The sequence below is a fragment of the Brachycentrus maculatus genome, unplaced genomic scaffold (assembly GCF_059751285.1).
Source record: "Brachycentrus maculatus isolate JH-2025_06_01 unplaced genomic scaffold, ASM5975128v1 h1tg000396l, whole genome shotgun sequence".
Lineage (NCBI taxonomy): Eukaryota > Metazoa > Arthropoda > Insecta > Trichoptera > Brachycentridae > Brachycentrus > Brachycentrus maculatus.
The window spans coordinates 1,224,576-1,250,865 of NW_028281145.1; the positions used below are offsets into that span (position 1 = coordinate 1,224,576).

Genomic DNA, 26,290 nt, shown 5'->3' on the forward strand with positions numbered 1-26,290 from the left:
GACGTATAAAAAAATCTTTATCGCATAAATGTGAAACTAATTCGAGATCCGAGTGAATAGGAAATGGAAAATGTTAGTATGCAGAACCCTGGATCAAACCTGGATAAAACTTGACCTAGCCGAAAATGACCACAACTCTTGACTATTCCTAAATCTGGTTGAAGTTATTGCGGTCACTGGCAAGTTAGATCCAAATTAATGGTGAAACATTTATGAGTTTGAAAAATTTAGAACACCTCCTATTCAAATTACACATCGCTCACTCCTTTCAAGAACGTCATAAATCAAAAATCGTCAATTTTCAGTTGTGCATGTTTTCGGAATGCCCAGAAAATGTACTATATCCCAGCAAAAGCGGCATATTTTTAACTTCATATTTATCCGCTACAGGGCAGAAAGTGTTGTTTTTGCATTTTGAAGAAAAGGTATTGTTTAATTACTTTTTCAAATATACTAAATATTATTCAAATGGAAAAAAAAACCTTCAGGTTCTGCCTAAAAAGATCTGTTGCGCAGTAAAAACTTCAATAATTGGTTGATATTTATTTTTAATACATTGTATTATATTTTTAAACTTTAAAAACGTTCTCCTGAAAAATCTAGTTTTTTGATTTATGACGTTCTTGAAAGGAGTGAGCGACATGTATCGCCGCTTACCTAGGTAGGAAAATAGATATCTAATTACCTACCAAGTTAGGAACTGTATCATCTTGTAGAAGGCAGTAGTACTAAGTAACTTTCCGAAAATTGGTAAAGATGGCAATATACACCGCCACATAAGCTTGGGTATTTTAAAATAATACATATACATTGTCAAATAAGAATTTGATACAAAATACAAGGTATATAAATCATAACAAAAACAATAAAAATAGTACCATCGAGGTAGAAATCTATCTATATTTATTACACCTTGTATTTTACCAAATATTTTCATGAGAAAATAGTACCGTCGTAGTAGGATTGTAGATTGATTTACAAAACATATACCTACTATTTGTAGTTTAAAAAATAATAGAGATCTGTTTTACCGACGTAATTCCAGCTGAGAAATGAAGAGCCACCGCGGCCATGTTTTTTAGCTTTCATGTCGGATAGTAAACGTCAACAATTCCATGGTGTTGATAATTTGATAATCTCGAATTATTTCCATGTATATTTTTCCAATTTAATCATAGTGTGTCGATTCTGAATTTTATTGACGGAAAATGAATCGTTCTGACGGCTTAGTACAGCGTAGGAATGTTTTAAAAGAGAGTTCCGAAGGTGTGACGAAAGAAAACCAGGATGCGGACGATAAAAAGAACGACCGCAATTCCCAATCTGAAGATGGAGATTCCAAGGAAACTCGACTCACTCTCATGGAGGAAGTGTTGCTTCTTGGATTAAAAGAAAAAGAGGTATCGTATCGTTTGTGGGCATCGGTTATATTGCAACTTGTATCTGTCGTATGTCGAATTTTAATTTGAATGTTTATCTACGTAGGGTTATACGTCATTCTGGAATGACTGTATATCCAGTGGTCTTCGTGGCTGTATTCTCATTGAGTTAGGGCTGCGAGGCCGCATAGAATTGGAAAGAGCTGGTATGAGAAGAAAAGGATTGCTCTCGAGGAAACTGATTGTCAGATCAGGTAATGAATTTGAAATTTTCTTACAATCTTGTCAGATCAGGTAATGAATTTGTGCATTTCTTATAATCATCTCCTGTTAAGTTTTATTGCACATACTATTAGGTCTATTTTAGTGTGTTAATATGAATTTTACCATAATTTATTTAATTTCTTTTTGATTCATGTAGTCTCTTTTTATGTGTGTTTATGACAGTCAAAGTTTTGTTATTTATGTTCACCTACTGATAAAATTTGAGTTATTCTACATAAAACACATTGCATTCTTAACTTCCAAACTCTATGAATTGTCAACATAGAAGTCAGTTTACAAGGCTTTACAAATTACTGTAACTTAACGTACATGTAATCCATGCAATAAATCTACACATTTTTTATGCGGGTGTAGTAAAATGGTTATAATAGTTATGTTAAATCATTTTGTTTAATTTTGCACCTTTACAACAGGTTGAGAATGTAACTTTTTAAATGCTGTGCAAGTATTAAAAATATAAAATGTTACTTTAATAGATTCATATGGGCCTATAGAAACATTAATATCGTAATATATTTTTTTAGGTTATTCTATCATATTACCTCCCACTGACCCACTCCAGGTACCCTTACAGAGGTCTCGTTATAGTGCTGTGGTGCAATGTTTGTACCTCAGAGCTTTAAAGAAGGCCTTTCTGAGCGTGGCGAACCATCAGTAGGATGTTATATTACACAGTATAACATGAAAAAATCTTTTCCATTTTTAACCATGAAAACCTTTGTTTAAGTTTATCACAAAATGTAATTTTTTGAGATGTAATGCTGTCTTGGCAATCTCAGCATTGGATTTTTGTTTTTCATTACCTAAATACAGTTCTAGAATTTTGTATGTAAGTATTGGTACAGTGATTTATTTAATTATTCAATATCTTTTTTCTTTTAACTCTTATCCGCATTTCATGGTGCATAGGGCACTGTATCGTAGCAACCCAGTGTTATTTTAATCATTAATTCCATAACGCATGAAGTTGATCAGCCCTGCGCTTCTTGTACCAGTTCAGGGTGATATGAAATAAATATGAGAGTGAAAATCGTCCACATTTATTTTGACTCCCTTGGGATTCAAACCCGGAACCTCCAGCACGGTAGCCAAACGCATTGACTGCTACAATGCGAAGGTGGAGGTGCATTCAATAATACATATACCGTAATTTAACTGTGATTTAGTATTATGAAAAAAATATATACAAAAGTAGTATGTAATAACAATTTTTTTTATTATCTTTTGCTAATACATTTATCCTTTTTTAGAATGACTGTTTTCATTTTTAAAAATAAATTCAATTTAACCTGCATTAGAATAACGTATACTTTTTTTGCTACACTTTTCATTATACGTTGTATGTATAGAAGTAGTATTACAGGAAATGTTAGTTATTATATTCAGTGATTGTCAGAGTCCTCCATTATTGCTCTTAATTTTCAAAGCGTTATTAATTTCTTCCTCTCAATGTACCTAAGTATTCATCCCACTCGTACCTATTATGAACTCAAATAATTGGGTACTGGTTTTTAGATACTCCCACAGGAGATGTCCTGTTGGATGAAGCGTTAAAACACATGAAAGAAACAGAACCCCCGGAGACCATTCAGAGTTGGATTGAATATTTGAGTGGTAAGTTGTGATATATACTTATTTAGATACATATTCTTTTTATACCATTGGACCAATTGAATACCACTCAACTTGTATTATGGTATTATCATTTTACTTTCATTAACCTTTCCCTTACGATGCTAAAAAACTTCCATGTGCAACGGTGATATATATTTTGTACACCATATGAAAATGTGATTTAAAAATGGGAAAAATGTGAATATTCCTAAATGTTGCTTTTATTGACCATAGTTGAAATTGAAATGTAAAATTTTTTGTAATGCTCTGATAGGTATCTAAAAATGAAAAAAAAAATACATCGCAAGAAGCCCCAATAGCTAGCGTAGCTACACGACTGCTGCGAAGAACGCTACTGGCGCTACCAAATACGTAACGACATTAACTGAGAAACATTTGTGTATTGGTGATTTTATACCTGATTTTTTCACAAATTATTTATTTCTGTCGCTGAAAATGAATAACTTTATATTACAACACTTTTATGTGATATGTATATTACGGAGAAATACAAAAATTCTGAGCCCGTATCTATTATATTTTATATTAATATTCTCATTTTTAAAGATGAGTTGTAGTAAATACATATCACCGGGAAGGAAAGTTTAAACATAATTTATAATAGTGAATCATTAATGAACCCACATGTATTTAATATTTATCAGTCAAGTTCTTATCAAGATTCTTCAATTTTATCGCCGAATGATTTGAAGGAGTTATAAAATGGATATTCTGTTGCAGGTGAAACATGGAATCCTTTGAAATTGAGATACCAATTAAAGAATGTTAGGGAGAGACTTGCCAAAAATCTTGTAGAAAAGGGTGTATTGACAACAGAAAAACAAAATTTCCTATTATTTGACATGACCACACACCCACTTACAGACAACGTCATCAAATGCAGACTCGTCAAAAAGGTAATATTTAGTTTTAGTTGACAGACTGCAATAAGCAATTTCAGTTTGGGAGTTGCTGTTTTAAATAAATTTATTGTAAACGTCCACAAATTATTATCGTGATTTTTTGTTAACAAATACAGATGCTCAAATAGTTTACAGTATGCAGTTTTTCACCCGTGGTATTGATGTAGCTTATACCGAGTAACTCCATAGCACGTACGAAAAATGGTGAACTTTTCAAGGCTGCTAAATGCCATAATTATATGAAAAATCTGAATCAAAATGCTAATCAGAAATATTATGTTCTTAAAAAAAATATTACATTTCCGTGTTATCACTATGTGCAATTTTGTATCTATCTATTTCAATTATGTACCTTTACTAGGAACAGCAAATATACGCTGTCAGGTATTAAATTTTGCTCCGTAAGTTTGTTTTTTTCTTCATTTAATTTCATCTAGTGATATTTCAGCCATATATCACAACTTATGTAGAGAGTTTTACATAAGTTGTGAGTTGTATTTATAACATATAAAATAATCCTTTTTTTATTTACGGTTTTGTATTTCAAAAACAATAGACTCTAAAGTACAGAATATCTGATAAAAAACGGCATTGACATCGGAATATCTGAATATGTGCCGCGCTTCATTGACAAGAGTGTGAAACACACATGCGTAAATGGGAGCAAGAGATAGTTATGTCATATTGCCCGGCAAAATATAGCTTTGGAAACATTCAAATTATTGATTCTTAAAAATTCAATGTCCATTTAATTTTTTTTAAATATATGTTCTCTTATTATCAATACTTTTTAATCAATATGAGAAGAATACTGTTCATGACCATGTTTAGTATTTTTCTATCATATCAATTTATTATAAAATTAAGCAAAACCCAAATGTAATGTCTCTATGCTAAAAATATATATGTACAAAATTCTGTCTGACCTTTTAAAAAGTCTTGTGTCATTTTTTGTTTTTTCAATATGGAGATTGTCATGTAAAACATGTCGGTTTATAGTATACTATATGTTTATTTAAGCAGTTGTTTTAGAGCAGTGCAGGTGTATTAGAATATATGTGCGCCTGTAAAGTCATTGCTATACACATAAGTATGTAGATAGCTTATCAACATTATACATATTAGTATAAGGCTAACCCTCTTGGTGGTTTTTATCTTCCATGACAGCGCTTATTATCAATATGTGTCTTTGTTTTTATTGCTTACCAGTGTTTATACCTGGTTACACCTGTGATTTGGATTGTCGTATTATATTATAAAAAAAGTCAAACAATAAGTTTGTTTCGAATTCGGGACAGTATAAATTGTAAATTTCTCTGTTAGATATTTGGCTTACATGAAAGGACGTCTTGTGGGTTAACAAAATTAAACCTTTCACGCCAACAAAGATAAGACATTTGGGTTTACGAAAGTAGACCCTTTCATGTCCAAAAGGTTGACCCTACTGGCCAACAAAAGAAAACTCTTGGGAATAAATTTAATTAATAAATAATACAAACATTAAAGCGAGCTCCCACCAGGTAGGTTTGCTCCCATTGGGAGCGCAAATGGGTACTCTAGCATCTAATTAAATTTCCTTAGGCATGTGGTTTGAAGTAATTAGCTAAACCACTAATATTACATTGAAAAAAAGTTATAACAGTTTAAAAAACTGTTTTTTATTCCATCTTTCGAAATATTTTTATATTTCTACCTTAAATCAATTTTTTTTTTTAAAAATTATATGTAATAGATAATTTTAGGTAATGTTAAATAGAGATAATTACATTTTAAATATATATTAACACATTCAAACCTGGTGATTATTTACTATATCTGGTTTATTATCCTACTACATATACACTTTGTAGGCCATTGTAATATATTTAGTTCCTGCATAGTAATAGAAATGTTTAATTATTTCCACAGGAGGCATGTTGCAATACTAAACACTTAGCTCTACACTATAATACCAGTGACCAACCCTGGGTTGAATGTGTTAATTCTGTCTTATAATTTTGGGCCATTTGCCTAATGTGCTATTGTTATACTTGTTAATCAATAATGTATGTATTATACACGGTCTTCCCGCAAACACACACACACAACAGATGTTTTGAAGAAATGTAAATTCAAACAATTATTGTGAAATATGTTATACACTCCGATAATTTGACAGATGTTCCGTTTTGAGTTTTGCAAGTTTAGCAAAATTGTTATAAGTGTAGAGTTTGCTTCAAATTCATTTTATTGAAAACAGCTCAGTGAAGGTTATTGAAATGTTTTGATGTAAATAATAAAATCTGAGAATTCAAAATCAATTATGCCCGATATAAAAATATAAAAAAGCTACTATGTGAATGTATTTTCTCCTCATTCCGTACATTAGACGCGTAGCCTAAATATTGATTGAACAGGTAAAATTTGACAGTGGTAATCTGTGAGACCATGGACGAAACAGTTTGTTGAAACTAACACTAAATACCTGTCAATAATGTATAATGTACATATTCATGTGGACATCTTTATATGGTTTCTTTAAGTTTGAAGGCATTTACCTACAAACCAGCTTCATTATTTGATATTATTTAACCCCTTTACCTATGAAGGGATCTTAAGAATAGAATGGTGGAATTTAATTCTATGTGTTAAAACTATTTTATTAGTATTTCAGCAATAATTAGACTGAGGCGAAAGCGTTCGGTGGTCCGTTATAAAAATAAAAATGAAACTACAATACAAAGTATTTTGATTTATTTATTAATATATGTTAACGATTTGAATTTCGAAATATCAAATATTATGGTATATTGCACAAAAATTCTCTTTCCAAGAGAATCATTGCCACCTCATCACAATGTCATGAAGTAAAAGCGTACAAATTTATTCCACAACTATATTTATATTAGATTGATGCATAAGTAACATATTTTTACGTAGACTGTGGCATATTTTTTGCACCAACCGTGTTAACAGATGTTCTCAATGTTGTCGTTGTATCATATAAAGGAGGGTTTCTTCTAACTTTTTTCAGTTTACCGTTAGCGGTTGTGCTTTACAGAGCCCTTATGAATTTTTAAAATGTTAGAAAAAAGAGTGCATATTCGACACTTTTACTTTCTGAATTCGATAAAGGCCACAATGCGACTGAGGCAACCAAAATCATATGTGTACGGCAGAGGTGCTTTCGATGTTCGAAGAAGTCAACGATGGTTTGCTAAATTTAGATCTTGGAATTATCAACAGCTGATGAAGAAAGATCGAGACGCCCTTCAACCACCGATGATGATGTACTGAAAGCCATACTTGAAGCTGATCCCCGTCAAAATACCAGGGACATCGCATTGACAATGAGTATTGATCAATCCATGGTGGTTAAGCATCTACTTCTAATTGAAACGGGTTCCAAGTACGACGTGTGGGTCCCGCACGAATGGTCACCCGCAAATCTGTTAGACCGAGTTACGACATGTGTTTCTTTGTCTGCGAGACAAAAGCCTGAACCCTTTTTGCTTCGGCTAGTGATGGCAGATGAAGAATGGGTTGTGTATAACAATAAAACAAGGAAGCGACACTGGGCCAAGCCAGGACAAGTCCCATTAACCACTCGTATAGCGGAATTTCATAAAAAAATATGCTTTGTGTTTGGTGGAATATGAAGGCCATTATTTATTGTCGAATTATTGCTACCTAACCAAACAATCAATGCTGAAAGATACTATGAACAGATTAAAAAATTAATTTCGGCACTCGTTATAAAACAACCCGAACTTATCAAGCGCAAGGGTGTTGTCTTTCATCGTGACAACGCGCGGCCACATTCTGCGATTATAACACAACATAAATTAAAGGAGCTAAATTGGGATGTTTTAAAGCACCCACCTTACTCTCCTGATTTAGCTCCTTTTGATTTTTGCGTTTTTTTATCTTTACAAAATGATTTAAATGGAAACATTTTTAAAACAATGGAGGAGGTGAAAACAGCACTAGACACATTCTTTGCATCAAAACCCGAATGTTTCTATTCAAATGGAATCAAAAAGTTGACAGAAAGGTGAAAGAAAGTCAAATGACTAAAATAATTTAAATTATGTAATTAACTAAATTAGTAAAATATATGCGAAAAAAATCATTTTTGTTTTCTTGAAAAAATACAAGGTTACTTTTGCATCAACCTAATATGTATATATGTGTATTCAGTTAATACAAAGTAGGATGTAGGATTGATTAATAAAATATGTCACAGATCCAGGAGGCGGTGTTGACTCGGTGGGTGAACGACCCGCAGCGCATGGAGCGGCGGACGGCGGCACTGCTGCTGCTAGCGCACGCCTCCGACGTGCTGGAGAATGCCTTCGCCCCGCTGTCGGACGAAGACTACGAGCTCGCCATGCGGCGCGTGCGCGAGCTGCTGGACCTGGACTTCGAGCAAGAGAGCCTGAAGCCCAACTCGCTGGAGGTCATGTGGGCCGTGTTTGCCGCCTTCGCCAAATAGCGGCCGGCTGCCGCCAGTAGCTGGTGGTAACCTCCTGAGCTCCGGTGCTATGATCTACTCTCTGTCCTAATTTCTCCCTCGGACCCCCACTACTCTCGCCTCTGTTGACCTGACATTCCTTGTTATCTTGACTCAGTTGTAGCCCTGCGCGATGTTATTCAATATGATCTTCCGATTCCATGTATATAATACCTAGTCCGAATAAAACATCTCGCTTTTATTGAATTGATCCTGCCATATGTATTGCGAATTAAAATGTATCAATTCAATTTGTTGAAAATAAATAAAAGAGCCGAGTGGGGTTTTCCAAGTTACAAATAATATTGATGAATGAATGAAGCGAAATGTGTTAGTTTTCAGAAAATAATATCCAGCGCTGTTTGATATCCTATCACCATGGGTTTGTGTGTAATTGCACACCTAGTGGAGGGAATCAAAAAGTGGCTTGAAACAGCTTTGTAAATTTATTAATAATCAATGTAAATTTAGGTGCAAATATAATATTTTTAATTATTTTGCGCTTAGCAAAAGTGATGAAATTTAATTTCTAAGATTTTTTCGGTATTGGAAATTTAGTTGTAATGGAGAAGTCCTTTATGTTTCTGATCATTTTGTATGTTCCCAAAACTCGTGTATTTCTTTCCTATATGTTAACAGACATTATCAAATTGATTTCAGAAAAGTATTATTGTATAGGTAAAATACTAATGAAATTATGATTTTTGGCATTCTTAACCAATAATTTTTTGACATAATGTTATACATACACACACACACATTTCTTTGGAGTGTGAATGCGAAACCTCCACTACCAACTTTGTAGTATCAGGATATTGTTTTATTTCTAATTTTGCTTGAAAAAATACTACTTAATGCACTGTGAATGAAGTAAAATGAGAATGTTCTTAAATGAATTATTTTCTGATCTTTAACTTGTTTTATCTTTGATACTCAAAAAAAAAATACCCACAGTGGCTAGTGAAGGTTTTGCAACTATACCCAATACTTATATTATGACTAGTTCACATTATTTTTATTAAATAATAATTACGACCTCGGAACAACAAGGGTTCGTCTTTACGCAAATTGGTTTCTCGTTATTCCGTGGTCGCTGCATGGTTGTTTTGAGCGGATCAAGAAGATAATAAAATTGTGTATAGTGAGCATGTAGACACATCGCTCACTCCTTTCAAGAATGTCAAAAATCAAAAAACTTGATTTTTCAGGAGAACGTTTTTAAAGTTTAAAAATATAACACAATGTATTAAAAATAAATATCAAGCCACTTATTGATAATTTACTTTGCAACAGATCTTTTTAGGTAAAACCTGAAGGTTTTTTCTCCATTTGAAAAATATTTAGTATATTTAAAAAAAAATAATTAAACTATACCTTTTCTTCAAAATGCAAAAACAACACTTTCTGCCCTGTAGCGGGTAAATATTAAGTTAAAAATATGCCTCTTTTGCTGGGATATAGTACATTTTCTGGGCATTCCGAAAACATGCACAACTGAAAGTTGACGATTTTTTATTTATGACGTTCTTGAAAAGAGTGAGCGACATTATTATAGATGAGATTGATTGAATTCTATTAAAATATCCATAATATGGTTTGAATGCACTTCTTGATAAATTGTGCCTTGACCAATTTCTTGAACCATCGAAACAGCTAATTGCGGTACTTTATTGAACGCATATTATGTTTAAATTTTATATTCCGAGTGGCTGTATTATTTCGTAGTATAATATGGAATCCTATTTATAAACATGATTATTTTATTTTTATTTATTTCCGTAATGCACACACATTTTTTTCATTATTTTTACTCCATGTTATATCTGTAAGTACGAAGTAAATAATTGTAAATCCATAACATCAAATATTAAAGAGAGATAAGTAATGTTTTTTTTAGAAATTTTCACTGGCAGGTTTTAGCAAGTGACTATGAAACATAATATAATATGTATTTATATGTTCACTTCCTGAAAAATAACACCAAAATATTTGTAAAATTCACTATTTTGTTTACTTCATACCTTGGGATATTATTATATTAGCCAATAAAATATTGTTTTTTTTTATGTGTATTGTTTATATTTTGAATAAAGTTTCAAGGTTTTTATTTTTTCCTGCAGATGTAAAAATTCTTTATTTTTTAAAATGTTAAAATATTTTGAAAAAAATCTAAGTTGATCGTTTTCCACACAATATCCATCTATTTCTTATCTTGGTAAACTCACAAGTCTGTGTGTAAATAGTATATTGTATTGTATAGCACAAATTATTTGTTACTGAAATGTGTCTTTCTTATACATACATATTATGTAGTATGTATTTAAAGCTGATTGATATTTTAAATTAATTACTTTTTTCCGGGTTCAAAGAGTTGTACATATTTATTAACTATCAATGTAATATTTTCATTAACTTGTAGGCAGTTTTTGCAAGAATAAAGGTAATCATGTTTTAATAGTAATGTGATTATCTTAATATAATTATAAAAAAGTACAACCAGCCATGCATCAGTTTATGTATGAACATAATTTTTCTTACTTTGAATTCGATTATCAATTTATATATTTTTCTCTCTCTTTAATTTCATTTTAACATTGTTTTTTTTTTAATAAGCTATACCATGTATGTAGTAATTTCTTTGTGTTACCTCCACATTTTTACATATTTAATATTAAACAAAAGAAAAATTTTAATATCTAACTTGCACCTCTAAATTCCTATTTTATTACTATCTAAAATGACTTGTCATAGCAGGTAATCATTGGGATTGAATATTGCACCATTTTCTAGTTGGCATTTGATAAAATCATTTTTGTTTGTAGTATTTTTTTCCTTAGCTATCTACCTTATTTTCCATGATGTAAAATATTAAAATAATCAGCCAAATAAAAAAAAGCCATAGGCTTTTTAGACAAAAAATATGTAAATAAATATAAGTTTGTGTGTTGATATTAAATCGAGGTTTTCTGTTATTAATAATTTTGTTCCAATATTCTCAAAATAAGTGTTAAAATAAAAGATTTGCAAAGTAGCTTTGAAATAATTAAAATGATGATTTAAAAGATTGCTCTTAGATTATTTTCTAGACTTGACGCAGCATATATTTGTTATATGGATAAACCTTGTTCGATAAGGTTAAATTATTAACAATACATATTATGTATTTGATTTGTTTTTCGGGCAAGGAACAGTTTGTAAAAAAGAATTTATTTAGTATTTAGTACGTATTATTCATTTTAGACCTTTGCCCAGTGCTATTTATTATTTTCTTTATGGTGGAGACTTCTTTATGAGGCGAGCATCCGACTTCGGATGGAGCACTCGGAATGCTGTACTGACTATACAAATGCTCGCATTGTAACGTGTTACGTTACGACAAAATGACTCTGGTCAGTCCCCCACCTTTACATACTTATCTTGTAAATTCAAGCAATATCCATATTCAATGTAACTTCTTAATATCTCCTTAACGTATTAATTCAGCTACATCGCCTTTTTGTATATTTTTTATTTGATTTAATAAACAAAACCCTTTTTGTAAGGATTTTGACTTTTTTTTTAAAATTTACAATCTATTCATTCTTTTCAAACTACACCGTGTGTGCTTTATGGAACTAAAAATATTGTTTTAGAGTATAAATATTCAATGATACTATTATGTAAGTGTGTAAGTATTAAATTTCTGTATGATATCGATTTTGATTCGTGATAAATTGAGCTATATTTTATTATATTTACTTTATCCGGTTCATGAAATGCTTAAACATGTTGACAGATTATTATTGTTAATTTGTATTTTGGTTCCTCAATTTTGACGATTTAAAAATTATTTTATGTAAAGAAATAACCAATAAATTAAAATAAAGAACGCATTTTTAGATAGTTAATTAAGGTTTTTATTTATTTGGATATGTCTCAGTGGCTAAGTGTATATAACGATCATAAAAAAAGGCAATCCATTAGGCTGTTACACCTCAAGTGCCGAATTTTGTACATAAAAGTCAATAAATTTTATGTAAAAATTAAGTATTCTAAAAAATAATCACTTTTTATATTATTAGTTCTTTGCCACCTCTCGGGGAGCCAAAAAAATTGTACTTTGGAAAAAAATCCACCTTATTATGTATAGTTTATTATATCTTCAAAGGCTGAAATCATAGGACCCCTGTTAGAGAATTTTGTATTTTGTAAAAGGTCAATAAATATCAAGCCTCCAGAATACATCATAACCCATATAGAAAGGTCCGATAAATATTGTTGATGAGGTAGGCTCTCGTATCCCAACTCTCTTTTTTTACACAATTTGTTGATGAGTCTGGCATTGTCGCGCAATAGTATAGGTCCTGACTGATGCTGGCTGCCAATGTTTCAATTTCTGGTGCATTCTTTCCAGTTCTCTATAGTAGGACTTAGTTGTCATTGTCTCACCAGGTTCCTGGAATGAATAATGTACAATGCCTTTGCTAGTCCACTAACTGTTACATGAAACTTCTGTCGTTAATGATTAGCTACACTCAATTTCTACCTGTAATTCCGTGTCATGATTAGCGCAAGACATTTGCCATGTGGCTCATTGTGCAAATCAAAATTACCCTTACTTAATTTGTTTAACCCCCATTGTGCTGTCTATTCATTACATATACATACTCCAACCCAATGTCTTACTAATTTCCTAGTCTTCTACTTCTGCATTAATTCCTCTTTTAAATTTCAAAAGGAAGATTACCCGAATATCTCTTGTGGAATGCCTTTCTGTCAAATATTTAGAACCTACGAGGGAATATTAGAAATAATTAAGTACCCCATTCTAAGAAATACAAATAGAATTAGCACTGCAAACTCACCTTTTCACTATAACAGCACTCTTGGGTGATAAAAAATCTTTATTTGGCATTTGGGGTGCAACAACCTGATAAATATTAAAACATGTACTTTATTCATTTTATTTTAGTTTATTATATTCTTTAAATGTTTTGTTAAAAATATTTTGAAATATAATTAAAATTTAAATATAAGATTCTAAACATCACTTGTGGACTTATTTATGACGCAAATAATACCCAATACTGTTTTATTTTATGGCTCTTTGTCTATTTATCTATTAATATTTCTACAGGAGGCTATAATAAAAAGGACATGTGATCTGGAGTAACTTTATATTTATTCAAATAAATGCTACACTCGATAGTTCTTACAGTGCGAACCTAAATAAATTAAATAAAAATTGTAAATACTTATAAATATGTGTTCTAAATCTATCTTAATCAGAGGCCACTTTCTCCAGTAGTTATAATCTTAATAAAATCAGTCAATATTTTAAAACATTAATGTAGGGAAACTTTCGAACGTTTTAGTCAAATGAACCTGTGAATTACAATGATGTACTTTGATTTACATTATGCTATTCGTACAGACGTTAGAATGGTCTCCCCAATACCGAATGTCATATTCGGAACAGATTAAATATTAAAGCACTCTTGATTTGCTCAATGAAGTATTTATCACTGTTTAGCCCGCACACCAGCCCCAGTTACATCACCATACAAGAACTTTTCTGATGACACCGATATAGGATAATACATTTATATAGTAAGTACATACATATATCGTATTATATTATGTACAATACATACATTTAAAACCTATTCTATCAACTCAATAATTTGATGATTAATAATCCTCTTAACAATCTCAATAGTGACTAGTATAATTGACAATTATTATTGGTTTAAGACCTTCGAACGAAAACTATTAACAAAGACTGCAAGTCTCCGTAAGTAGTATTGTTTAGTGTGGAATGTAGTATCAAACTATGTACATACTTGGTTTGGTGATAAAGTCAAATGTCTTTGAAAAGAAAGTATTCATAATCAGTATTAGAGGACATGGAATTACAAACAAACCATGAATTACATAATGAAGAAAAGTTTTACTTTTTGTTTTTAGCTAGTTCTCATTTAAACTACCTGGTTTTAAAGCGAATTGGTCAGTAAATAACTACTCGCTTACCATATGCTATCATCGTAATATGACAGTTGGTCTCTTGGCACTAGAGGTAGACAATGCCACAAATCTTACAGTATTAAGTGTTCCTTCCCTGCTAATGACAATAGGATGCAGAGGTTTGGTGGTTCTCATACACTGAAGTATTGGTAGGTGATGATATGGTCGACTTAATGGTTTGTTAAAAAAAGGTGATTGATTTAAGAATGGTTGAAATTTGTCACGAAATTCTCAATGAAACCACTAACAAAATTACATGGCATGTCTTTACCTGCTTAACTAATAACCATTAGTTAACTAATAGCAGTCGCAGAGATATGACGTAAGTGAATAAGTGAACATTTATTATAAAACTACATCAAACCAAATGACATGGCATGTCTTTACCTGCTTAACTAATAACCATTAGTTAACTAATAGCAGTCGCAGAGATATGACGTAAGTGAATAAGTGAACATTTATTATAAAACTACATCAAACCAAATGACATGGCATGTCTTTACCTGCTTAACTAATAACCATTAGTTAACTAATAGCAGTCGCAGAGATATGACGTAAGTGAATAAGTGAACATTTATTATAAAACTACATCAAACCAAATGACATGGCATGTCTTTACCTGCTTAACTAATAACCATTAGTTAACTAATAGCAGTCGCAGAGATATGACGTAAGTGAATAAGTGAACATTTATTATAAAACTACATCAAACCAAATTTATAAAAATTACATTATTTTAATTGTATTAATGTGTTTTTCCATGAATGCAAAAAATTAAATGAATAAATTTTGAACTTTATAAATTTATTATTCTGGCTCAACAGGATTGCCTAAAGAGCAGGAAAATGGGAATTGCTTGTTGATAATGATAGTTTAGTTATTTAAATTATTATTTTATCCTGATATTTCCGGGAGAGAAATTAAATATTTCGTCTAACTTCCTGCAAAGGAAAGGTTACTTGTGACCTTTAAATACACATTTTTGAAATAAATAAAATGTATTATAATTGATATACAGATAGAATAAATATTAAATTAAATTAAGTGTGCACTATCATGGAATACAGTTATAATTTTATTTATTTAATGGTAAAGATATCATAAGAAGTACGAACAAAACTTCTTCACTGGTTTCTTATTACATTGACCATTTAAATCTATATGTGGGGCATAACTAAGTGAACGATTTGCCAGTTGAATAATTCTGCAACAAAAAAATCTTTACAATTACAATTGGTATTATTTATTGGCATCATTAAAATGTCAATTGGCCACATTTAGCATTGATGCAATTTTCGGCTCTTTTTTGGGCACTTTTCATGACTAAATTATGCAATTTCTTGTCAAATTTGGCTGTCAGGTCGACAAGATACTGGACAATTGGTGTGAACCTTGCTTTACAGCTAGCGATCCGAGTTGCCGAATTTCAAAATGACTCATCCAAAAACAAATTAAGTATTTCTGTTCACTTTTTTTGTCGTACAATACTGCGTTCAAATTGTATAGTCTGCATTTCATAAAAAAAAGTATACCGGATTGCAGAATTGAAAAAATGGCACCATCTTTTGAGTTCTCTTAACCATGGCCCACCCTATATATTTCCTTTCTAAAAATTAAACACAGACCGTAACTAATACACATCAATATTAACTTGCGTATTTTACAATGTTGTAACACAAATGAGTACTTAAATATTATTTCAAAGAGTAACATAAACTACATATTTACAGTATGCATAAATTTAAAAATAATACCACATTATTTTAAAGGTTATTTATATTAGTAGACACCTATTAATATAAGCGTAATTTTTCATACAATATTTCTCACACTAAACATAGTTATTTATTTAGTTACCTAGACTTAGTTATAACATTTACACATCTAAACTGGTTTCGAAGGGTGATTTAGATTCAGGAATGTAAATTATAAAGGTTTTATTTAACAGTTTTGCTGCCAGCTTTACTTATAATGCACAGTTCAGTTTTCCAGTTCTATATATTTAATTTAAAAGCATAAATCACTGCGTGCCTCGCTCAGCTCGCCCAATTGGTGTAATAAATTTGCAAATGTTAAGTAACGGAATGAATAGAGGACTGTGTTGATGTTTCTTCTGTATATTTTTATGATCGAATGGGGTATGTTTTGATGCCGAGGAATTGATTGAATTTTAACACAATAATTTTTGATATTTTTCATTTCTTAAAAGAATAATAATGCTTAGTATTCATTAAAAAAAGAATAGAAAATTGAGGGCGTTGGTTATGGTAGCACTTAAATATTTGTAACATTTCAATATATTTTCTCGAATTTAAACACTTTAATTAACAAACCACTCCTACAAAATAGTCGTCCTACGCTCGGATAACTCGTGTTGTTACAGTAAAAATTGGTTTGGTATTTTACAATAGGTACTTTAGGTAGGTACTAAGTTTGTATTGTTTTTTCTTTCTTTCAAAATGTATAAATATGTTCTCTTTAACTACATGATGTAAAAATATATACCCTAATTATTGTCCAACATGTAAATTTTTAGTAAGTGCCAAAATGAAAAATTTACTTTTCATGGGTATTGAACAAAATATTTGCAATCAATATGGCAAACAGTGCAATGAATTTGTTTGGATATGTTATTTTTAACTGCATCAATACACACAAAAAGCGACACTATTAAGGGCTGGCAGCAAATCTTTTAAATTCATGAAAAATAAAAAATAAGACTGGTATCAATATTAAATCCCGCAATATATGTGTATCATATCAGGCATACTTTGTCATAAATAAAACCTTAATAGGTTTATGGCTCTTTAATTTGTGCAAACGATCAGTTTTATCGAGTTTAAATTGATATTGCTTATAGTAAAGTTTTTGCATTTTTAGCCGATCACAGTTTTTTTATTATTTTTTTTTCATGATATTACATTTAAAAAAACATATTCTTATATATTATATACCCGAATATTTCAATTTCATACTATTTATGTAGGGCAAAATGGCCCAATATTAAAAATAAAATTCAAGTTGTGAGAGAGTAAGCTCAAGTCTAGAAACTTATACTCAGAAGTCAGGGCTCTAATCATGGTACTTCACATTGGCATCCTCCGCAATTTGAAATATTGGTTACATTCACCTCACTCCTCGAGTGAGGGCCCATTGTAACTCCATGATAATATGTATACACGCATCTAATTACATTTTATTGGTACAATGTGATATTAAAGGTTACCCACAGTCTTTCATTTTTCCTGAAAATTAACAACATTTTTTTTTCCAATCAGCAGCTAATCCCATTATTGCCTGCAAATATTTAGCCTAGTACAAACAGAAAACCGTTAACTATTGTGCGTACACTTTTATAAAGCTTAAAATTTTATTAGATTGTAAAAAGATAACGTAAAATCATATACAGTTGGAAAATATATAATTGATTTACTATTTATAATAATAAAAATCATGCGTGAAATTAAAATTGTGCATTACATTGAATAACATTCATAAATTATATAATTTGAACGTATAGAGGGAAAAGTGTTTCTTTTAGTGCATTTTCTACATTATGTACGAAGTTCATAAGTTCAATATGAAAGATGAAATTATTATTGGAATGTTACATAAAGATGAAAAGAATACTGTTTTTGTTGTTGTTGTTTATAGCATTAACATTAACTATAATATTGAAATTAAAAATAATAACAAAAATATTTGAAAAAATTCAATAATCACATAAAGTCGAATTTTTAAATATTTTATTAAAATTATAATTATTCATCAGATTCTATTAGCCCACTTCAGTATCATCTTTCTACTTATACGAGCTGTTTAGGCCACCTTTAAGTCTATGGATTACACAACTCAAGCTCCTTATTCACAGATGAAGAGAGATCCAAGTATTTCAACAAATCAATCGGTTTTAATTATTATGTTTTGTTGTAAATAGAGAGAATTACTGCAAATACACTAAGAAAATTGACTGCTGCAAATCGTCATTGCGCCAGTAATACTTATAACCGGAAATAAGGAATACCTCATTTGTATGAATCTAATGATAGATAATAGGTGTTTTATATTCCATAAAATTTTAGATTTTTAAATGAGCTTTTATTGGATTCATTTCAATCCATCACATCGCCACCATTCAAATTTAACAAATTAAATCAATGGGAGCTATTATTTTTTGCCTGGAATAATCTTTTTAACAATTGACAAAATAGCAATGTTTTCTTTAACTATGATAAATTTGTATATCGTGACCTTATAGATATTACCGGAGCAACAATTTAATGAATCATTACAATCTGTAGTAGGTTTTATTTTGTTATTTTACAATTATTTTTGTTGCAGCGTTTTTATATTCTAAAATATTATGTAATAATTATTCCAGTGGATGATTCACATACCATATGTTTAATATATCATATCACCAGTTTTATTTCTAGTACAGTAATCCTTGATAACGAGGGTTTTATAAACTTGGTAAAAATATGATCCTGTAAAAAGTGTTTCCAGTAACTAGCAATAGTTCATATAAATGAATATTAGTAGAGAGCGCACCTGATTTTAGTGGTGTTTTTGCAGTTAGAGGTTAATGAAAATGTTTCTATATATATGAAGATTAAATATGTGTGTAATTTTTTTTATGGATTACTTCAACTAGAGATTACTGCACTGATAAACATTTAATGTTTGTAAATTTTCTACAGTTTTACCAAACAAAATAATACATACAAAACAAATATTATTCTAGTCTCACCGATATATATCTGATCAGCGGAGAATCTTCATTCTTTGGTTCTGGTTCATATAATAAATTAAAAATTCTCCTTGATGCTTGACATTTAAAAAACCATTAAAACCAATTTAAAAACTATTCATTTAAAATAACATAAGTAAGAATCATCTGTGAATATATACTAAGCTGTTACAATGAAAAATTAAAGTTTGATCTATGTATTTATCAACTAGCTATTCAATATCAACATTTTTGGTTCTCTTGCCATGAGGTGTGGCCAATCATTAAAGGATTAATTTACCAGGCATCTGTATAACGGACATCACTTTCTTGTAGAGCGGGAAGACTTGGTCGAAGGCGAGCCCATGTGGCAGCTGTTAACTTGGTACTGTTTAAATTCAATTTTCTAAGGCTTGGTAATCCTGGAAATATACTAAGAAGGTCAGAATACTAAAATTGAAAACATAAATAAAATCATATTAATATTAACCACCCGGATATAATACATACATATTATGAATAGAATATGTGTGCGGCGCTATCTACCAAAGATGAGTGGTCCCTAACAGTAATTATTTTCAGCATCCTATTAATTTTACTCAATCACTTATAAAACAAATCAACATAAAGATAACCTATAATTCGATATCCACCAACACACAAAAGCTATCTGCAGAAATATTATTAAGTTGTGAACGTATATTTTTTTCCAAATTCGTATTCACAGCATACAATAAAGAAAAGGTCATTGCTACAGTTAGATTGCATGAATATTGTTGAACAACTGTTCGTTTAGTTGTCTTTTCTGTTGTAATACAAAGATGAAAATATTTAATGGTATGATACATTTAAAGGCATATTTATAAGTTGTAATTATGTTTTTCATTTTGTAACAATAGTTACAAAATGAAAAATACTTTTTATAAATAAATTGTTTATTTGTATTTTTAATCAATTGTTTAGTGAATTGACTATCCGCTGTACAGTACAACACAAAATGTAATATTTACCTGCTAAGGCTGCAATACCATTATCAGACACAGGAGTTTCACAGAGATTTAAAACTTGAAGTTGTTGCAGGTGCTCAGCTATCAATAAGACTCCCGCGTCACCAAATTGGGTGGCCCACAAGTTTAAGTATCGTAAAGACGGGAGCTAAAATTAACATTTAAAAATTCATAAAAACGGAATAATTATTAACGAAATAATATAATACATTAATTGATGAAAACCAGTATTGAAAGAAATAGGGTAGGGTAAGTAGGATGCGTAATTAACAATAAAAAAATTAAAAATTCAGTTGTGCAATATATCGCTCACTCCTTTCAAGAATGTCATAAATAAAAAAACTTGATTTTTCAGGAGAACGTTTTTAAAGTTTAAAAATATATTAAAAATAAATATCAAGGCACTTATTAAACTTTTTACTGTGCGACAGATCTTTTTAGGTAAAGCCTGAAGGTTTTTTCTCCATTTTAAAAATATTTAGTACATTGAAAAAAATAATTAAACCAATACCTTTTCTTCAAAATGCAAAAACAACATTTTTTGCCCTAAAGCGGGTAAATATTAAGTTAAAAATATGCCTCTTTTGCTGGGATATAGTACATTTTCTGGGCATACCGAAAACATACACAACTAAAAATTAACGATTTTTGCTATATGACGTTCTTGAAAGGAGTGAGCGATATGTATTATATTTGTATAAATTTTATTGGATATTGTTTATTACCCTTGACACGTAAAAATTTATCATTTTTAATAGTATAATAAGATGGGATTTGCAAACTGAAAATACTACAAGTAAACTGAAAAAACTTAATCATACGTAATATCCTACTACTACTACTACCATCACGCCGTTTCTCCGCAGGGGTAGGCAGAGAGGATGGAACGCCACACTCTTCTGTCCTGACATATACTCCTCGCCTCCTTCACATCCATACATCTATTCACACACGCCCTCCGATTACGCAGACTTTTGACACCGCCAGATTTTAGGTTCTGATTGATCTGATCGTGCCAAGTCTTTTTCGTAATATTCTAAATACAAAAAAAGAGTAAAAATGTACTACGCTTCATTATTATGCAATCAAGTTATAAAACCTACTTCCATTATCCATGAAGTAATTAAAAATAGAAACCAAATACTATAAAACTGCTATTCATAAATGTATAATGGAAGCGAGTGCATAGATCTAAAATAGATTGTATCTTTTGACCATGTCAAATTTGATTGCATAATCAATTTTGTTTCACTATAATTTTATAAATAAATATTGTAAAACAAGCCCTTGGGAATACTGAGTAAGGGGACATTATTGTAATTTGTTGTTATGTGTACAATGAAATAAATAATAATCATCAGTGGGCCTATCAGTTCACCTGTCACGGGTCTGCAGGCAATTTTTTACAAGGGAGGGAAGAATTTACAAACATTTGTATTCTCATCCCCTTTCAGCAAGTGACAGGCCACTAGGGCTGATAATATTTATACATATAAGAGTTATCAGTATAGTCCAAAAGTGACCAATAAGTATTAACCTTGATTAGTTGTTCTGCAACAGCTGAAGTGACATGCGTGAAAGCCAAGGAGAGGCATTCCAGGTTCCCAAAGGATCCTGCGGAGAGTAAGCGTGCTACATCTGCATCGGTAGCTCTGGACGGTAAAGTAAGGCGGCGTGGTCCACCTTTTTGTTGCTGTAAAACATAATTATATAAATATATATCGACTGTTTACCACACAAGTAATATTCATATTAATAATATTAACAATACTGTCAGCGTTTCTGTTAATCAATTTTGCTTGTTGGCAGAATTTTATACGCATTTTCTTTGAAAATAATTTTTTTTCTAATCATTGCCGTTAATTGAAAATACAGCTATTTTTTTAAACATCTTTAGTGGTAGGTAATTAAGATATGCATATATCCTTAGTACATCATTTTTTCATATCCCCCTGTGGAAGTGAGAATATCGATCCATCCTAAGAATTGTATGTATTTTGTAGTAACAATATATGATTATTAATCAAATTGAGTGGATTGGTCTTGAACAAGCACTGAGTACTGAGAATTGTTAAGGGATTGTTTAAGATATTCTAGTATAGTAGCTTACTTTCAGGAATTGGAGAGGCACTTGAAATAGTCAAATCTAAAATATTAAATTTGGTTCGCTCCGGTCCATTCTAAACTAATATAAGACCAAATAAAAATTATCAAGACCTGTATAGTTGCAAGGGTTGCTATAACCATCATAAAAATGTGAAATATCACGTTTCAGTGATGGAACCTACTTTTTCAGTGATACATACTCAAAATACAAAACATCCTCTGACAATCCTCTTCCTGGTTGATCCTACCGTGGTAAGGGCTAAAATTATAATACTGTGCGAAGCATGTTCAGAACTCGGCTTAGGGATAATTCACGACTATAACTCTAGGCCTTGCACACTCTTTACTCTAACACAAAATACACTATACACATCTACAAAATACACTGATACAAATCACACCACACCACACCACACCACACGCCACATCATGTTAACACATTTTATTTTATTTCATTTTATTTTATTTTGAGCTTAATAGTATTTTCACTCTTTCTTGTTGTTATATATATATTATTTATTGTTGTAAAAAATGTGAAATCAGTAATTGGCCTCATTATCGGCTCCTTATATTGTATATTTATATTATTTTTGTTGATGGCTGTTGATTGCCAATAAATAAATAAATAAATGATACTCACAAGTTTTTTGAGGTGTACTTGTTTCTCACAGGTCTGGTGCAGTGCGAGACGACCGGGAATTGAAGACTGGAGAGCCTGTACTGCCTCTAATCTCTGTTGTTCTTCATTCAGCAATTCCCATTCCAGCATCAAGCACAAGGACTCCAGTCCCGCGGGCTGATAATAATAATAATTAAACATAGTAAGCCACCTGAAATCTGAATATCAGCATAATTTCCTAAATCAATAAATTGAAAACTGAGGTTCAGTGTACTGAGCATATGATAAAAGCACTCCAGTCTTTTCTCTAGAATCAAATAAGTTATATTTTTCATGAGGCTAAATTGCAAACATAATTTATTTCAAGTTTTACTTAGTAAATACCACTATTTCTTCAAATCTATTGTGACACGTGTTTCGATGCATAACGCATCATTTTCAAACACCGTATTGCGGAATCCACTTAGTAAAACTTAAATTAAAAATGGATAAATTTTACATCAATTAATAAAATAATTCGTTTCAATGGATTCATTTGGCAGCCATTTTGTATTTGTATCCCATCAAATATCTACTTCAAAATTTATTGTTAACTTGGTAATCATAACTAATTATTAAACTAAATTGAGACACATGTTTCTATGCATGCATTGAACACGTAGAACAATATAGTATAATAATAAGCAATATTTTAAAGATTAACATTACATAAGTATATAATTTTTTTTTTGTTGTTTTGAACAAGCTCATTTTCAAGCAGAATTTTACATGGATGTCAAATAAAGGTAACAATATAGACTGAAATTGGTAACAACTTCATGGCGGCCGCCATAAATGATTTTTTTTGCATGCTATTCTCTATTCTCCCGAGATATTGAAGGATTATGTAATGTACTTACGTGAGCTCTGAGGGCAAGTAAAAGACACGCAGGCAACATTTGAGTAAGTTCTGAGAGGAACTTTTTTCTTTTGCAGCAACAGTTAAGTAGAGTCTCCAACTACAAAAATACAAAACGACAGATGCCAAAATAAGTTGTATGAAAACAGGATTACCATTAGCGTTCACTTTGGTCAATGCACATTTTGGTTATTAATTTTTCAATCTAAACTTGGCAATCTAACTCCAAAATTGGTATTAGTTTGATTGCATTATAAGCAATTGTTGAGATACACTGTACCAATAAATTTTATGGTACATATATTATTTAATTAGTGATTCCTCCATTTCAGAGAGCATCAATGTCCTTCACCTTTAATCCTTCACTCATGCAACTGTATTTCATGAAATACATATATTCCACTCCCATATCAGACAGGCGCCATGGTGTTTGTTTGCTTTTATATGGTTCATTTTTTATTTTAATGAATCGAGCCAGCCATCACTGCTTGTTGGGTTGATTTTTAAGTTTGGCTAGTAAAATGAAATTTATCTGTCTTCATAGTGTAGTGGTTAACGTGTTAAGCTACCGTGCTAGAGGTCCCGGGTTCGATTCCCAAGAGGATCAAAATAAATAATACTGATTTTTCAATCTAATATTTATTTAACATGACCATGGACTGGTATCTGAAGTGGAAGGCTGATCACCTTTCCTTCGTGTATTTAATGATCAAGATAACACTGCTTCTAAATGATGCAGTGCCCTATGCACCATTGAGAGCAGATAAGGGTTAGATGAAGTAAAATGAATAGGAAAGTTATAAATCAAAACAACTAAATTCTATATGGCTAACGCTGAGAGAGTGTCAATATGAATCCACTCAAATTTCTAATTTTCATCTGAAAAGATTGACACGAATTGGCAGGATGAAAAAAAAACATAAATGTCCATACCATGTCCCCCCAGAGCTGAGCGTGCTCGGGGTGCGCGCCCGGAGTAGTGGGGCACAGCAGGTGCAGCCAGCCGGGGCGTGGAGGGTGCAGGGGCAGGACGCAGCGGTGCACGGCGCAGCGTGGGTCCCGGCCCAGGGCCAGCGCGGCCCCCGCCAGCGCGCGCCCCGCGCCCCGCGTCTCCAGGGCGGGCGCCGGCACGGGCACCGGCTGCAGCAGGGCCCCCAGACCTTCTGCCCAATCAACGTACTCCGACCTGGAATACAAATAGTGTCCAAATAACTAACCACTCATTTGACTCACACACACTTAAATTATTACTCAGTAACAAACAATGGTCAAGTTATGAACGGTTAAAAAAAATTAGAAATACATAAAAATTAAAATTCTGATAAAACGATAATAAAATGAATAACATGCTTTTTCAAAATATGTCTCCTTGAAAAAATTAAGACATTAACAAAATATTTAATTTTAGTATGTAGAACTTACATGTATTTGATCACATTTGCGAAGCACACAAGGTCCTTTTCATCTGTCCATAAACAATCAGTTTGATTTGCTGTTGGTGACTGTAATAAGGAGCTATTACGCTCTGTTTTAGTATATAAAATATTGTTATTATCACTTTCTGAGTCTTCTTGATCATACACATAGTTTTCTAGCACAGGACTCGTTGAAACGTTCAATTTTCTAGGATCAGGAAAGGGTGAACACATTGCGAGAGTATCTATTGGTGAATCTGATCTGAACGATCCATTTAAGGAAAGAGTTGATGGAGTTTGAAATAGCGATGATACTGGCGAAGAATTCAAGGAAAATGAAGGAGTTTCTGGTGGGGTATTAAATGCCGGGGTCGCAGAAGGAGAACATCCAACAGAAATAGTCGGAGAAGCAAAACGTACAGGAGTAGGAGGTTGGGAATTCAAACACGTAGTTAAGTGTTCATTATTTGCGGAATATTCTTTCGCGTATTCAGATTTTTGCAGAGATTTAGTTTGAAATTCCCTTTTTTTCTCTTTTGCTTGCGGTAGTTGATGCAGGGCAGCCAGACAAGCAGCGGCGAGGTTGGGCAGGACTCTAGGATGAGGACAAATAGGTCCTGCACCGTGCACGGACTTCACCCACGAACGTACAACCTCATCTCCACCATTTTGATGATTTAGTGCACTGGAAATAAAAAAAAAATATATTTTTTTAATAACATTTACTTGTCACTAGGTGATTACATTATAATTTTGCAGGTTCACCAAAAAATGCATGCTTAAGTGTACATCAAGCGGATGTGGTCTATGTACTAAGCTA

The 26,290-nt window shown here is 31.6% G+C and overlaps 2 protein-coding genes across 5 annotated transcripts in view; one reads left to right on the forward strand and one right to left on the reverse strand.

The window, feature by feature from the left end:
* The first annotated feature begins 1,071 nt into the window (after positions 1–1,071).
* On the forward strand, positions 1,072–10,030 carry sau (Golgi phosphoprotein 3 homolog sauron). The gene is made up of 5 exons (XM_088270783.1): positions 1,072–1,400; positions 1,486–1,633; positions 3,180–3,278; positions 4,020–4,195; positions 8,427–10,030. The coding sequence occupies exons 1-5, from the start codon at positions 1,209–1,211 to the stop codon at positions 8,673–8,675; spliced, it is 864 nt and encodes a 287-aa protein (XP_088126909.1). The 5' UTR covers positions 1,072–1,208; the 3' UTR covers positions 8,676–10,030.
* Positions 10,031–13,829: 3,799 nt separating this feature from the next.
* LOC148302939 (C-Maf-inducing protein-like) overlaps positions 13,830–26,290 on the reverse strand; it is an 87,737-nt gene continuing 75,276 nt past the window's right edge. For all 4 annotated transcript variants that reach the window (XM_088270782.1, XM_088270781.1, XM_088270779.1 and 1 more), the window contains 7 exons: positions 25,478–26,155; positions 24,989–25,241; positions 24,057–24,155; positions 23,179–23,334; positions 21,970–22,125; positions 20,436–20,580; positions 13,830–19,847 (listed from right to left, as the gene is read on the reverse strand). In XM_088270782.1, the coding sequence (XP_088126908.1) occupies positions 19,723–19,847; positions 20,436–20,580; positions 21,970–22,125; positions 23,179–23,334; positions 24,057–24,155; positions 24,989–25,241; positions 25,478–26,155 (1,612 nt within the window). In that variant the 3' untranslated portion in view covers positions 13,830–19,722. The remainder of the gene's footprint in view (positions 19,848–20,435; positions 20,581–21,969; positions 22,126–23,178; positions 23,335–24,056; positions 24,156–24,988; positions 25,242–25,477; positions 26,156–26,290) is intronic.